The 14,782-nt window shown below is 39.7% G+C and overlaps 1 protein-coding gene across 1 annotated transcript in view; it reads right to left on the bottom strand.

Moving 5' to 3' along the window:
• The window catches only part of LOC114356834 (diacylglycerol kinase eta), a 47,347-nt gene that overhangs the window by 19,816 nt on the left and 12,749 nt on the right, over positions 1-14,782 (bottom strand). The window contains exons 2-3 of the mRNA XM_028310194.1: positions 8,576-8,667; positions 1,524-1,729 (exon numbers count right to left, since the gene is read on the bottom strand). Of these exons, the coding sequence (XP_028165995.1) occupies positions 1,524-1,729; positions 8,576-8,658 (289 nt within the window). The 5' untranslated portion in view covers positions 8,659-8,667. The remainder of the gene's footprint in view (positions 1-1,523; positions 1,730-8,575; positions 8,668-14,782) is intronic.

Here is a 14,782-nt window from a genome sequence, read left to right as displayed (position 1 = left end):
TAGGAGGACTATCGTATTTGCACTCATCAAGATGGCGCCACTGTAGAGTAAGGTCCTGTCAATCGCCAGGGGTGCCAACTGTTAAGTATAAAAACGATAGCCCTCATTGTCTGTCTATTTAATTTGGTCAGTTGTTTTATGCTGTTAACTACATAAATAGTCGTTTATTTTTTGGAAGTTTTTCCAAGTTACTTTGCAGTTACTATCATTGCATTTTGTTAAAGGATTTCCCATGTTGTGTTTGTTAAGATCCAACCTCCATTAAAGCACTCATAAACCTCATCGGCCATCAAGTTATATGGTAGCGATCAGATTAATGGTAATCATTAAGGGTAATCTCACGCTGTCACGCATGAGCCTGCATATCTCCAAGGACGAGGGTTGTCAGTGTTATACGCTTGTATATCATACCTAAATTTTATCACAGATCACAGAAACTAAAGGGAGATGTGACAAGGGGGCGCGGCCGGTGTCGCAGCAATATGCCCAAAAACAACACATTGCTCGTGACAGCAATTATGACAGCAGCGACGTCATAATGTAAACAGTTTACGTATTTTGCGTAGTACCTACTAAAGAATAATGGAACGTTGAGTACCTTCTGACACCGCAGTGTATAATAAGCACATAACTATTTTGATTACTTTGTGTGTGTGAATTTCTAATGCGACACTGAGTTTCGAACTCAGCGCATTAGTTGGCATCTCTCTATATCTCTATGCATTTTATGTACGGAAGCAGATCAAGCTAAACACTGTGGCACCTTAATCGGTTGTAATTGGTACGATTTTGCAACAAATTGTAGGTACGAGTATAACTTCCTGTCTAACGTTTTACGCGCGTTTCGTTTTTGTCGCGTGGCAGTGTGAAATCCACCTAATCCTCGGGGGCTCTGGCTATATCGATTACCTTTGTTCTCCGTCAGATAACGTCATTTCTAATTTTATCCTTAAGAGAAATCCCGAGCTATGGCTGTACTTTGGACTAGTACATTATATTTTTTTTATATCCTTGGACATACACTGCGCCATTTAGGCCCATCAAAAGTCCCAAACTAAGAAAATCTTGTAGTACCATGAATGCTAGAAAAGGACATTTAAACTTACTTAGGTATAATAATAATTAATTTAGGTAGGTATTATACGCACAAAAAATAAGAAAATACCCAACCGATATTATAAATACCTAGACAGATTTTTTCATGCTGATTTTTTTTGACAGATTTTTTCAACAAACATTTGTAAATGTTTGTTTTGCGACCTCTTTCATAGTAATCTAATCCAGAACGAATCTAAACGCGACCTGTAGGCACGTAGGTCTAGGATGCGCGCCGCGATAAGCGGTTATCGCACCATTTTATCGATTTTGACGTCGATAAAAGTTATCACGGCGCACATCCTAGCCCGGCAGGTCGGTTACGATCACGAAGGATTTGGATGCGGGCAGCGCTAGACCGATTATGGAAATATTCGAGGAAAGCCTTCGTCTAGCAGTGGACCTCTTTTGTTTGAATCAAATCTTACCTGACCGCGAATTGACAAAGACTATGAGCGGGCTGGCGTTCGGCGGTCTGTCAGGCACCCACGCGTCATCAGGCCCCACTGAGTGCAGGCGGGTGGGCGGCACGACAGACGCGCGCGCCGGGCCTAGCATGCACGACGCGCGCCAGCTAGGCTTGCACGCCGCGTGCACGCATCGTCTGCACCACACGCATCTGAAGTCTTGCAATCTGTTGAGAGAGAGAGAGACGTTAAGTTAATTCTTACTTACATAATGTAAGGCTGCTCTATGCTGTCAGTAGCTATCTATAAAAACGAAAGGTCACTGACTCATCACGAAATCTCAGAAACTAGAAGTGCTAGGAGTCTCAAGTTTTGCATGGAACCTTTTAAAAGACGGGATATTGCAAAATTCAACCTCTAAGGGGGTAAAACGGAATCAACGCGTACGAAGCCGCGGGCGGCCGCTAGTGCTTAATTTTTACTAGATTTTCTTGGTGACTGGCCTCTACACTAGACAGAGTTTGATCCTTGGCTGTTATGGCGATTGGTAGATCAGCAGTCCTACTAGAATAAGAGCCTGATGCCACTTTTAATACGATTTGTCGTAACACTGTCACGATATTATGAGGTTTCGTTCATGCAAGTTTCTACTAGACGTTTCAATTGGTCAATTTGTTTACCCTATGACACTATTCATCACCAGTGCCACCATTTTACAAAACGCAACCCTTAAAAATCTCTTTTTCTCATATAAACCACTACTAACCCGCAGAAATGTAGCGCCTACTACACTTCACGCCGAGTAGCAATTAACTCCCCGTCAAGGTAGCAAGGGCCTTCTCAAAGGGCAAAACCGAGGCTTTAGAACAAAACAAGAACTCTCGGCGCGCAAGATTCATTTCGAGAAGTTAAATTCTTAAGGTGACTTCAAAAGGAAGTTAGGTACAAGGGATTTAGACTTGAATCTCTTGGCCTCGTAAGGGCTAATCTTTTGGATAGATAGTAATCTACCCAAAATAATGCGTTGAATAGTAAGCAGTATGTTTCTGTTCACATTATTTTCAACAGTTTACAATCTCGCGAGTTTTATTGTAATCTAACGGTTCTCACCTTCTCACCATCTTCGTTCGTTCGTTTCAACCAAAGACGTCTACTGCTAGACAAAGGCCTCCCCCAAGCCCAAGGTTTTCCACAGTGAACGGTCCTGCGCTGCCCGCATCCAGGTTGACCAGGTTCATCCCGCGACCTTTACCAGATCGTCGGGCCACCTAGTAGGAGGCCTGCCCACGCTACGTTTTCCAGCCCGTGGTCGGCACTCGAGAACTTTTCTGCCCCAATGGCCAAAGATCTCACAATCTTACGGTGACAGATATACCAATGTACCTATAGTAGTACAAGAATATCCCAGCCAGTGGCTCGGAACAGATTCTAATACGAAATATAGATACGAAGCGGTAAGCATATAATTGAATTAATTAATAATATGAAGTCATAATGAGATATAAATAACTATTTAATACCGAATTTTCTGTCTGGATGAATACAGAGATAAGTAATAACTTTATTTCAAACATAATACCTAGATAGTCATATCTACATTTAAAGACGCTACAAAATTGACACACGCGAATAAGCAAACCGTTTTTCATTGAATCGTATTTCAGCAGTACCAAACAAGTACCAAGCAGCAGTACTTGATGAGTGGTATTGATTGTATATGGCGATTTGTAAGCAAAAATAAACATCAGTCCGTGTTAATTAATCATCTTTGATAAGTCAATACGGGACTGGAACAAGTAGGTAAGCTTTGGTCCGTCCCAAGGTGCGCCTTAATTCCGAATCCTAACTTCATCTTGTTATCCGATACCTGCTAACGATCAATCAATTAGGGGATATTAGATATCTCCATTAGATACCATAATAATACATTAATAGTCCGCATAATGGGACATCAGAAGCGTATGAAAGTGATCCGAAGTGTCAAAGAATATGACATATTGTGAAAGATCACTAAAGTATGATTCTACCTAATACCAGGCCTGTTTATCTCCGCGAGTTAACATCGAAAACAAAACACGCACGATGGCCCACCTACAGGATACTATTCGACAAGGCCTCACATACGAGCGAACATTGACTCACGCACGCGTATTCTTGTGTATGATGGAAGAAAATAAAGAAAATGGTGTACTAAATACTGTGCAGTATTTAACTGCCTAAATAATAATAAAAACACAGAATGTACTTTTTTAAGTTGCCTCAAGACACTGAGAGGTAAATAAGTAGTTAATATTATTCATGATAATTCATGCTAAATCATGTATTTCCTCCGCCATTTTCCGCAGTTTGGCACCTCAAGTCACATCATTTTACCGAAGTCAGCCCTATAGCTTCGGCGCAGTGCCGATCACTGACGTTTGTCAACAAAATGGTGCTTGACTTTTGAGACAGGCTAAATTACACCATATTGCTAATGACATTGAGCATACATTTTTTTAAATACCTTCGCGAAGTAAAACTTCTGTACGTAGTACTTATTATTATTCTGTGCTAATACTCTGAAGAAAAGCCCATGATAAAAATCAACAAATCACTATGCTTGGGGTTTTGAGTGTCCGCGCCGTTACAAAATACGAACCAAAATGATTATTTTGGTCTTCTTAATCTATACTTGTTTGCTTGAACGCGCTAATCTCCGGAACTACTGGTCTGATTTGAAATTTTTTTTCAGTGTTAGATAGCCCATTTATCGAGGAAGACTATACATAGGCTGTATATTATTATCCTCACGCTAAGACAAGTAAGTAGTTTCTTCTTCACGCGGACGAAGTCGCGGGCAGAAAGAAGCTAGTTAAATAAAAGGTTGTTACATAGGTATATGTATTTCAGTACATTGTTTGCTTATCTTTTATTGTTCACGGTGTGCATCTGCCGGCCCATTGGCCACGGACAATGCTATCTCAAACATTGTAGCGGCCCGCAGTGAAATGCAAGTTTTATCGCAGTCCACGTATTACACGCTTCACTATTTAGAATAATAATTACCTGTCTATTTACTTTAATTTGTTGCGTAATAATTGGGACAACATTCATAAATGATATTGGCAGACAATTTCAAAGAATAAATTACATCCTATGGGCCATAGTAACTTTGTCAACAACGCTACGAAAAGACGGATTATTTTTTTCCGATGATTTATTGACGATCACATCAAATTGTTACATTTACTCAGGGTTGCAACATCTTACTTTAAATAATTAGGTATACCTAACAAACGTCAAAAATCTGCCAAACTCCCAAAGACCCAAACTCTATACAAAAACGCCGGTTAAAGTTATAGTTAAGGTTAAAGTTAAGATTATGCAACTCAGCCCCAGTTATGACGTGAAAGTAACAGAGAAGATTAACTACTTCTGTGATCGGTAAACTGACTGATACTGTCTTGTGTTGGACACCAAAAATGAATAGATTCAGATCACAAACTCTTATCCATTTAAAATGTCCGTCCTATAAATACGGCGGCAAAAGCCGTCCTAGATGCAAATTGTCGTGTCAGAACAGTCTGTTCTTAACGTTGCTCCATCATCGATAGTTTTATTTAAATTATTTGTCGATTATTTACATAAATAGGCAACTAAGTTGTAAAAAGATGTATGGTAAGTACATAACAACTATTTATGTGAGGATCATTTCCCAATGATTTTTGTTAATTTCGTGGAAATAAATGCATTCACAGCTCTTTTTCTGCGTGCCAAGTTCTATGTATTTCTGAAAAAAGTTCTCTTTTTGTATACTTATACTCGTAAAAAAGAAAATGAAGTCAACCAACATACCTACTACCTACATAATTATGAAGTTTTTGGTCATCTATAAAATGATCTTTCTCTAGATTTTATCTTTTAATCTATCCATTATACCTACTTTATTTGTAGTTTATCGATAATTGAACTAGTGGCGTGCAGGTCTAGTCCACTCTGAAATAGACGTGGCTATTTCCAGCGGCACACGTTCCATTTGAAGTCGTTATATGTATTTGCAACGTGCATTGTTAGCTTTGCATTTAGCCTCTAACATACGTCACAAACATTACAATTTTAATTCGCAGAATGTTAAACCGTTCGAGAAACAGAAAAACAACTCGTTATAAATTAAAGTTAGTTACTTTTAAAATTAGGGAAGTTGCAAAGAAAATCCATTACAAGTACCTATAGTATAAGTTTACAACTGTTCGAAGCGAATACATCATGTATAAAAAACCCAAGCATTTTAAAAGGTTACAATGATTCAAAAAATGTAAAGAAAAATAGTTTTTTTTATTCATCTAAATATTTTGTGTATGTCTAATTAAAAGTGACTAAAATTGAAAACCTATCCAAGAACATTCAGATCCGATGAGAGATGATCAATGTTAAACAAATAAGCATAATTAAATATCGGTTTAAGGAAAAAGGGACTGCTTAATTTCCTGTACCGCACCACAATCCTTTACATGTCTCTTTTTTGTGTACCTAATTCCAATAATGCGTTCTGGGATCGTGACTGGTGGATATCTCATTTTCGATCGTAAGCCTTCAGCAAAACCTTTCAGTGCCATCAAACGGTAATCATGTCGATGGATTTTGAAAGCGTGGCTTTGTACGTCACTTCCCGGGATTTAGACAATCCCGAAACGTCGCGGGAAATTGATAGCATCCAATATCTATTAAAGGTTCTAATGCACAGACAGGCGATGGACGTGGTCTAGATAGTGGAAGTTGGGCACATAATCTTGTTTGTTTACTGTTGGGATATCCTTGCAATTTTCTTGAGGTAAGTGAAGCGTAAGACAGCCACAAAGCTCTAAGGAGTGATGAAAGTGCGACGTTATTTATAACGTTGCTTGTTGTGTTTTTTGCAACTTTGTCCAGTCTTTCTTACTCGATTGAATATACCACACAAATGACAAACACACATACAGTTGGATCGACAAGATACATTACAATTATTATGATAGAAACCGATCCTTTTTAGACAACCCAAGAAGAAGACAGCTGCTTAAAACAAATACATTTAGGTATTTATCTAACTCTAGCCAACTAACAAGGCCTTAGCTCACGTGGTTCTGTTAATAACCACAACACTCACCCAGCACTTGTTGAAATAAGTTTTACAAAAGAAAGACCTCAAACCATCCGCCTGAAAAGTACGCGGCTTTAAGTTTGCAATATCATTTTCCAGCGCTCCAGTTCGGTATATCCGTCCAATATCCACCTGCTACGGGATGCGACGAGACGATCGCGGGATGTACCGCGGATGACGCGGCTGCATTTCACTAGTGTAGTGCGTTGTGGATGTCGATATTTTACACGTAGGTAGATTTTAAATTACGCACATTTTAAAAGTAGGGGTGTAAAAAGTAGGGCTTTAGAGAAAAAAAGTTTCATATTTAAATGAGTTGATCTGTATCACACACTATGTCGCTTATGGGAAAGTCCCGCGCAAGGTACAACATACGTAATAGGAATTCTTAAAATGTACGTACCGTATGAAAATTAGGCTTTTCCTTAATATAAGAGAAGAAATTGAAAGTGACAGCCTGCCTTTAATAACTGTGAGCCGATTAGTAATGCATCGATAAGAAATTATACAAACACGTAGGATTCTTTCAAGTTTATTTTTATCCCTAGGTACTCGTATCTACGCTAAAAATGTTCCGAAATAACCCCTGAACTTTAAAAATATTATTTTTCAGTGTTCCGGCTCAGTTAATCCGTCCAATATCCAGCTGCCAGGGCCTGCAACGAGGGGATTCGCGGATGCAACGCCTTCACGGGATGTAGCGAAAAATACCACGTTAACTGCTCTACAGCGAAGTGTTGAGGGTTGAAGTGGTTTTATTTCGATATCGATAATGTTTTTTGCAAAAAGGGAAGTTTACACACTAAATTAGCATTTCTTAAACGGTCTATGTGATTTTTTACGGTATAAATAAGCAAAGTAACTACAGGCTGCTGTGAAATAAAATGAATAAAAGATACAATTTTGTATGAGGATCCCATTATTTTTCACGTCAGCGATATGAAAACAAATGTTATTACTTTTTGTATCTAAAAGACACCGGCTTTGGGGTGCGAGCGCAGTAGAAAATAAATTATTCTGTCTGTCTGTCTGTCTATTCTGTTGAAAATAAATCTACGGCATGGCCAGCTTTACAATGAAGTATCGCCAAAATGTTGAATTGTGTTCAATCAAGACAAAATTTAATTCAAAACTGTTTATTGCAAATTACATTACAACTTATGGTGGTGTTACAATAAAGATACATGTGACGCCCTGCAAGTAGTTATCTTTAACCGTAAAATAAAAGCTCATCGATATTTTGATAGTAAATCGCATCCCTAACTATTTCACCCTCACTTCCTCTCGTGGGATAGCCTGTGAAAATGAGAATAAAGTTTTCCCACTATATTGCTATGTCTTCATATCACTGGCTTACGTTTGACATTGAAGGAGGTCGGGAGTTATCTAAATGTTTTCATGAAATGGACAATGGGTAACGAAATTGTGGCTTTAGAAGTTTCCGACCCAGTAACCTAATGTAGGTCGATGGTTTAAATAAGGTTTAATGCATCGTAAAGTTTCCAAGCTTAATATTCCGGAGTAAATTTCTTTTTACTCAGCTGAAAGTGAATTATGTTGGTAAATTAAGCAATTTATGAGTTTATTCTTTGGAGATAGAGTTCTTTTAGTTTTAAACATTTAAGGTCATAGAAATTTATTTACATTTAAGATAGGCAATCCGATGTTGATTAAAGCTTAATGTCCTGTCTGGTGAAGTCAGTAAAATAATTATATGAGTGAGTTTTACAAGATATTTCTGTTTTATTTGTTCAGGTATTGCTGATATAAAATAGTTGAGAGCATTTTTACATATCCATCGTATTCTTGGTCGTTCAAAATGTATGCTTAACGTTTCGGAGATCAGTTACAATAAGTGTCGCTTTTCATGTACTCGTATAAGTGCTCAAATTACTTACTTTACTTTTATTCATAAGTTACAAATGTAATAAACAAAAGATATACAATGACTCACCTGAGCACCGAACCGCAGGTTTTATCACAGACGTCACACTTGGCTGCTACGGGCAGGTTCCCTTCCAGCCACTGGTGAGGCATTATTATGTTCTGAAACAAAAAAAAAATAGTTATTAGAATGTAATAACCTATTTTTGAATAAATAAACCCTTATTATGCTCTGTGTTTCTTTACGAGATCGAATCAGAAATGAGGAGATCCGTAAACGAACTAAAGTCGCTGACATAGCCCGACGGATTAGCAAGCTGAAGTGGCAATGGGCAGGGCACATAGTTCGCAGAACTGACGGCCGATGGGGCAACAAGGTTCTGGAATGGAGGCCGCGTACAGGAAAACGCAGCGTGTGACGTCCTCCCACAAGGTGGACCGACGACATCATAAAGGTAGCAGGGAAGCGCTGGACGCAGGCCGCTACCAATCGATCAACATGGAAAGCATTGGGGGAGGCCTATGTTCAGCAGTGGACGTCCTATGGCTGAAATGATGATGATGATGATGATAATGAAATCTATATTGTCACCAAAACAAAAACAAAAAACATACATAACACAGATTAAATTTTAAAAACAAGGTGACAAGGACGTCCGAATCAGCGTAAGCCGTATGGCACTAGGTCCGTGCAGCGCTGGTTTTCAGCCGGTGCCAGATTAAACAAGATCTATTTCATCAACCAGGTAATTTTGTCTCCACTACACTCCACTCTCTTGCAGTGGACGACGCTATCTATTATTCTCTTCTTCCCAACGAGTCACACACAAACGAGAACACTGTTACTCGTTGGGAAGAAAAGCCGCCTCTGTGTCTAGTGGTAAGACCACCTGCTTCAGATCCAGAGCTCCCGGGTTCGATTCCCAGTGGGGGCAGATTTTTCTGTTCGGTTTGGTTAGAGGTAAGATAGCCAGTTCCTCCGTGGTTGAGGATTCCGGGTGAAGCTCACTTCCACTTTCGGCCTGATCGTCACTTACCATCAGGTGAGATACAGGCCAAGAGCTTCCTCGTTGTGGATAAAAAAAAAGTCCCATCCAGTCACACTGGTACTGATCACACTTAAATAGGTAGGTAAACAAAAGGTTTTCCCAGACTGGTGTGGGAGGACTGATATTTACAATACGGATTTTAAAATAGAATTTAGATACAATTTTAAAATTCTTCCTTTTTTTTCGTTTTTTAATGTAAATTGTCTGTCTAATAGCAGGTTTTTAATCGCGTGGGTTGAAACAACTGAGATCTGCCAGACTAAAGATTAATAGACTCGAATTGTTTCAGCCCACACTATAAGAAGTTAATTATAATAATAATACATTCCTTTACACTGCTAAGGAATTCCCAGGAGTATAAGCTTTCTAGTACAAATGCGATAGAATGGACTTTTTCAGTTTAGGGTGGCCAACAAACTTCAGTAATTTACCGCACTCACAACTTTATTCGCTATTTATATTCGTTTAAGAAAGATTATCGCACATCCCTGAGGAATCATTTATAAGTCCATCCATTATAAAGGCTATAAAACTTCTCCATGACACTCACCGAAAATGTTTACGTTACACTCACCTATGGATGGGATAATGAAGGATGAACGAAAGAATATAATGATGTTGTATACAAAACTTACAGGTAAATTAATTACTATTATGATACATAAAATTACTTATATGTTACCACTGTTTGATGTCATTCTACTAGATGGAATTTACGTTTGTTGAAACGTGTCACAAGTCAAAGCCGCCGAGCCTGGTGCTATCTTGAGCTCAAATTATGTGTTCTGAGATCTTGAGGGTAAATACGTTTCAAATTCCAAAACGGTTAGTTACCCTCCAGGTATGCTCAACCTTCAATGGTTACGTTTCTTTAGTGTCCAAGCCGCCAGGAGAGATATTGGCTATAGAAGAGTTGTATTGGTGGTAACGAGAGGTGGGAATTTCCACTTTGTTCGATAATTCCCTTCAGCTAAATGACGTCCACTGCTGGACAAAGGCCTCCTCCAAGGTTTTCCACAATGCACGGTTCTGCGCTGCCCACATCCAGGCTCTTCCCGTGACCTTTACCAGATCGTCGGTCCACCTAGTAGGAGGCCTGTTCACGTTACGTCTTCCAGCCCGTGGTCGCCACTCGAGAACTTTTCTGCCCCAACGGCCATCGTCTCTACGAGCTATGTTCCCCGCCCACTGCCATTTCCACTTATGACCAAATAAAACCAGCCTGATTTTTTTTCAGACGCATGGTCTCCCTAACCCCAACAAGGGTGCTTCTTTTCGTATATCCAGCACCGCAAATTACTCCCATTGTGTTTCCTGGCGTAATTAGCAAAACGATCTCCCGCTAAACTGTAATTACGATAAGGAACGCACCGTTTTTAGGTTAATTGCTGGAACAGTCTGATAAAAAGAAAATATCTACGATTCGCTTTCACTTGGGGAAAATTTATGTTGTTTTTAATTACATGGTTTTGGTGAGTTTAAGAGTTTTTTTTAATGGAATTAGCAACGAGGAAACTGATGGTTCTTTTAGCGTAGTCAGATCTTATAAACAGTAATAGGGAACTATTCTCACCTCTCGTTTCCACCGCTACAACTCTTGTGTAGCTAGGATCTACAGCTAGATCGCCAATAAAAACCCAACCAGTGAAGGTCAAGTTTGTCCCGGGGTAGCTGTCTCACAGTAGTTCCGACGGTTTCAGATCTTCTGAAGCAAGCCTGGAGTCATAGACGTCGAGTTGTTCCAATCACCAAATTCGTGACCAAAATAGCCCCTTTCACTTACAAGTTACATACCACAAGACCACAGAGTTGTTACGTCGAAGTATAGATACAACCACAGGTGCCTGGTAAGAATCCAAAGTAGAGCACATGTTTGTATAGGAATCTACAATCACTTGGTCTTGAGTACTCTTGAGCCATGTTTTTAAAGTAGTAGACAACTATTAGACAACTTTCGTATAATTCTAGACATAATACATATAAGCACTCCTTACATTAGTTCTTACTTACATGGCACACCAGTTAATCCTGATTGACAGGTGCTTAAAATACACCCCGTGATCACGTAGACAATTGAGAATGTTACTAGGTATGCAAAATCACTTGAAACCTATGTTACAGTTAAGCTTTTACATTTACAAATACATTAGTTTTTATTTCATTCAAAAATACCCAGTTGTACGGGCGGGAGGCAGTGGTTGTAAAGCACCGCTCCCGTGCCCGGGATATGCGGTCAGGAAGGGAACTAACTCCCTAGTGAGCCTAGAGTCCCTATTCCCTAAGACACTAAGTCCCTAGAGCCCTAGTCCTGCCTAACAATAGATACATAGATANTATTCATAAATGTGATGTATCCTAATATTTGTTTTCATAAATTTATTACTAATAAGTGTATTTATCCATATTATTGAAAATCATGATGTCTATATTCGTATTAAATCGTATTTTAACATTAAATTAATTTGAAATGGTCCAAAACAGGCAATATTTTGTGCCACAAAACTAAAGTGACAGAAACGAATCGCTGCAAAACCGACTCCACGTAGTCTTGTCTGCCCTACCCCTAGAGTGTAATTTAAAAGCCGGAGGCGCGGAGGGAGGGCAGCCCTCGCCCGCTGTAACGAGGCTCAGGCGCCCGGGCGAGCTGGAGCGGTTGAGGCTGGTCGCCGAGGCGCCGAAGGCGCCGATGGTTGCACATCCCGCAGCGCCGGAGACGAGGAGATACCAATGCATGCTGCATGCTTGCTTTCCTGCTGCATGCTCTGCATGCTTATCTACTCTATTAAATTATATATGATTTTTTTAAAGATACGAGTATGTCTGTTAAAAAGTAAATTATTCTGAACAACAACAAATGAGTTGAAGTATGATCTTAGTAACAACATAATTAATTAAAACAATATGATCAATGAATGTTATGAAGAAAAAAGATCTGAAAATAAAAATTATGTATTTTAAATGGTTCTTGGTAGTAACAGTATTGATAAAAAAATATGATTACCTACTAACTGTTATGAGCTCCGATGCTGGTAGTAATAAAAATGTATGAATAAAAAAAGTATGAAAAATAAAATTATGAAGAGAGATTATTATGAACACAAATCGGTAGTAAGACAAAGAATAGGATTTAGAATTTTATGTGAGCCAATATAGAACCCACGAGTCTACTATCACTAAATACGTTAACCCACGTATAGGTACGTAACTTTTTCCTGAGTGAGTACGGTATTACAACACGGTGACCCCATAATATACACCCTAATTCACAATATAATTCGGTTTTCCTGTTATAATAAGGTTTAAGTTCCTTGATTTCGGTATCTGATGGCCAGCCGTCGACTATATAACTTAGGACGCGACTTAATATCGGATCGCTGAGAGTCTCCCTTTTAAGCACATTATAATCTAATAACAGCGCTTCTGAGGAGAAATGCAAATAAGTTTGCTCTGCCAAGTCTGTCTCTGTGGAAAGTACTTCACTTTTTTGCGACTCAATCAAACGTGAAAGAACATCAGCTGTATTTTTATCAGTCCGAATGTATTCGATTGTGAAATCGTAAGCTGACAACTTAATGGCCCAGCGTTGCAACCGACTAGCTGCCGCTGTAGGTATTCCGATGTTGGGCCCGAATATGCTTACCAGTGGTTTATGATCCGTACGGAGAAGGAATTTCCTTCCATATAAGTATTTATGGAATTTATCGACCGCAAAGATAATTGCTAACGCCTCTTTATTAGTGATGGGCCGACTATGGTCTTTGCCGACTAACCGACTAGCCGACTAGTCGGTTTTCAAATTGCCGATTAGTCGGCCGACTAATCGGCAATGCCGATCATTGTAATACCTACTTGTCCGAAGAATAATATCTAGATTTCTCAAAGAAATATGAATATCTAGATTCTACCATCACCGTCGGATAGGCAGGGCTGCCATAGGGACGGACTGTGATAGTTGATGGCTTTGTCTGGATTCCCATAGTTCTTCACACTAAGGCGATCTCAGGGGTTATTTATGTGAGTATTCATTATCCTTCCGACAAGAGGAGCCCCACATAATCTACCACTTCCCTGCAGGATAGGTAGGTATGCAATTCCATGCATTTTTTCCCCGAAAAAGTGTCATAATTTTTATATGGACAAATTCGTTCGTTCGTTTCAGCTGAAAGACGTCCACTGCTGGACAAAGGCCTCCCCCAAGGATTTCCACAAAGCACCATCCAGGCACCTCCCGCGACCTTCACCAGATCGTCGGTCCACCTAGTGGGAGGCCTGCCCACGCTTCGTCTTCCGGCAATGGATAAATTACATAAACTTTACACATTTTTGATGATTTCCTGGTAATTTTAAGTAATTTTAACTTCGTATGAATTTTGACTGATTGTCAAAATTTTAAATCAGATGAAACCACTTTTTACTGATTTTTTGCAGTCAAAAGTGGTTTACATAAACGCCCTTAGTCTACCTCACAATCATCTTGGTGATTATGAGTTTTATTTCATTCACATAATATTTAATTTTGTAATGTGCCGATTATAATCGGCATTTTTTGCCGAATAGTCGTCACTAGTCGGCCGACTACAAATGATGCCGAATAGTCGGCTTTCCCGACTAGTCGGCGACTAGTCGGCCCATCTCTAATAGATATAATAAGGGTTGATAGGAAGGAAGCTGTGCCCAGGTCGCCCAGGGCAGCAGCGTTAGGACGGCAGGTAGGCGGCGGGGACCCGCTGCCAGCCCGGCAGACTCACCGGACTGATCATAGCGACGGCTAAGGGTGTCTTGGCCGCAGCGGGGGGAAATGAGACACAACGACGGACGGTTGATATCATCAACATCCCGGTTGCGCATCAACAAACAGCAGCGCATCTCAAACGTATTCACGATAATACTCTGGAATGTCTCAACGCCATAAAAAATTTGGGAATTGACATCAGCTCGTGGGATCCTCTTCTTGTGCATATTTTAACACAAAAATTGGATACCCAATCATATACAGATTACGTGGAGTCTGTAAACGACCCTAGAGAGCTACCAACACTTGAGGAATTATTACATTTCTTAGAAACCAAATTTACCATACTGGAATCAGCGCGTAGAAAACAAGATAACGTCAAAAAAATAACGGCTAAGATAACGGCTCTTCGAGCCGGATCATTATCATCAGTAACCTTCAGGACCCTACAGTCGGTCTTATCAGTTTATTTACTTGGCATCGGGAAGGGGTGCCT

The sequence above is a fragment of the Ostrinia furnacalis genome, unplaced genomic scaffold (assembly GCF_004193835.3).
Source record: "Ostrinia furnacalis isolate ACB-3 unplaced genomic scaffold, ASM419383v2 OfSCF2973, whole genome shotgun sequence".
NCBI lineage: Eukaryota > Metazoa > Arthropoda > Insecta > Lepidoptera > Crambidae > Ostrinia > Ostrinia furnacalis.
The sequence above is the reverse complement of the archived record's forward strand: the minus strand, read 5'-3'. Positions and strand labels throughout refer to the sequence as shown.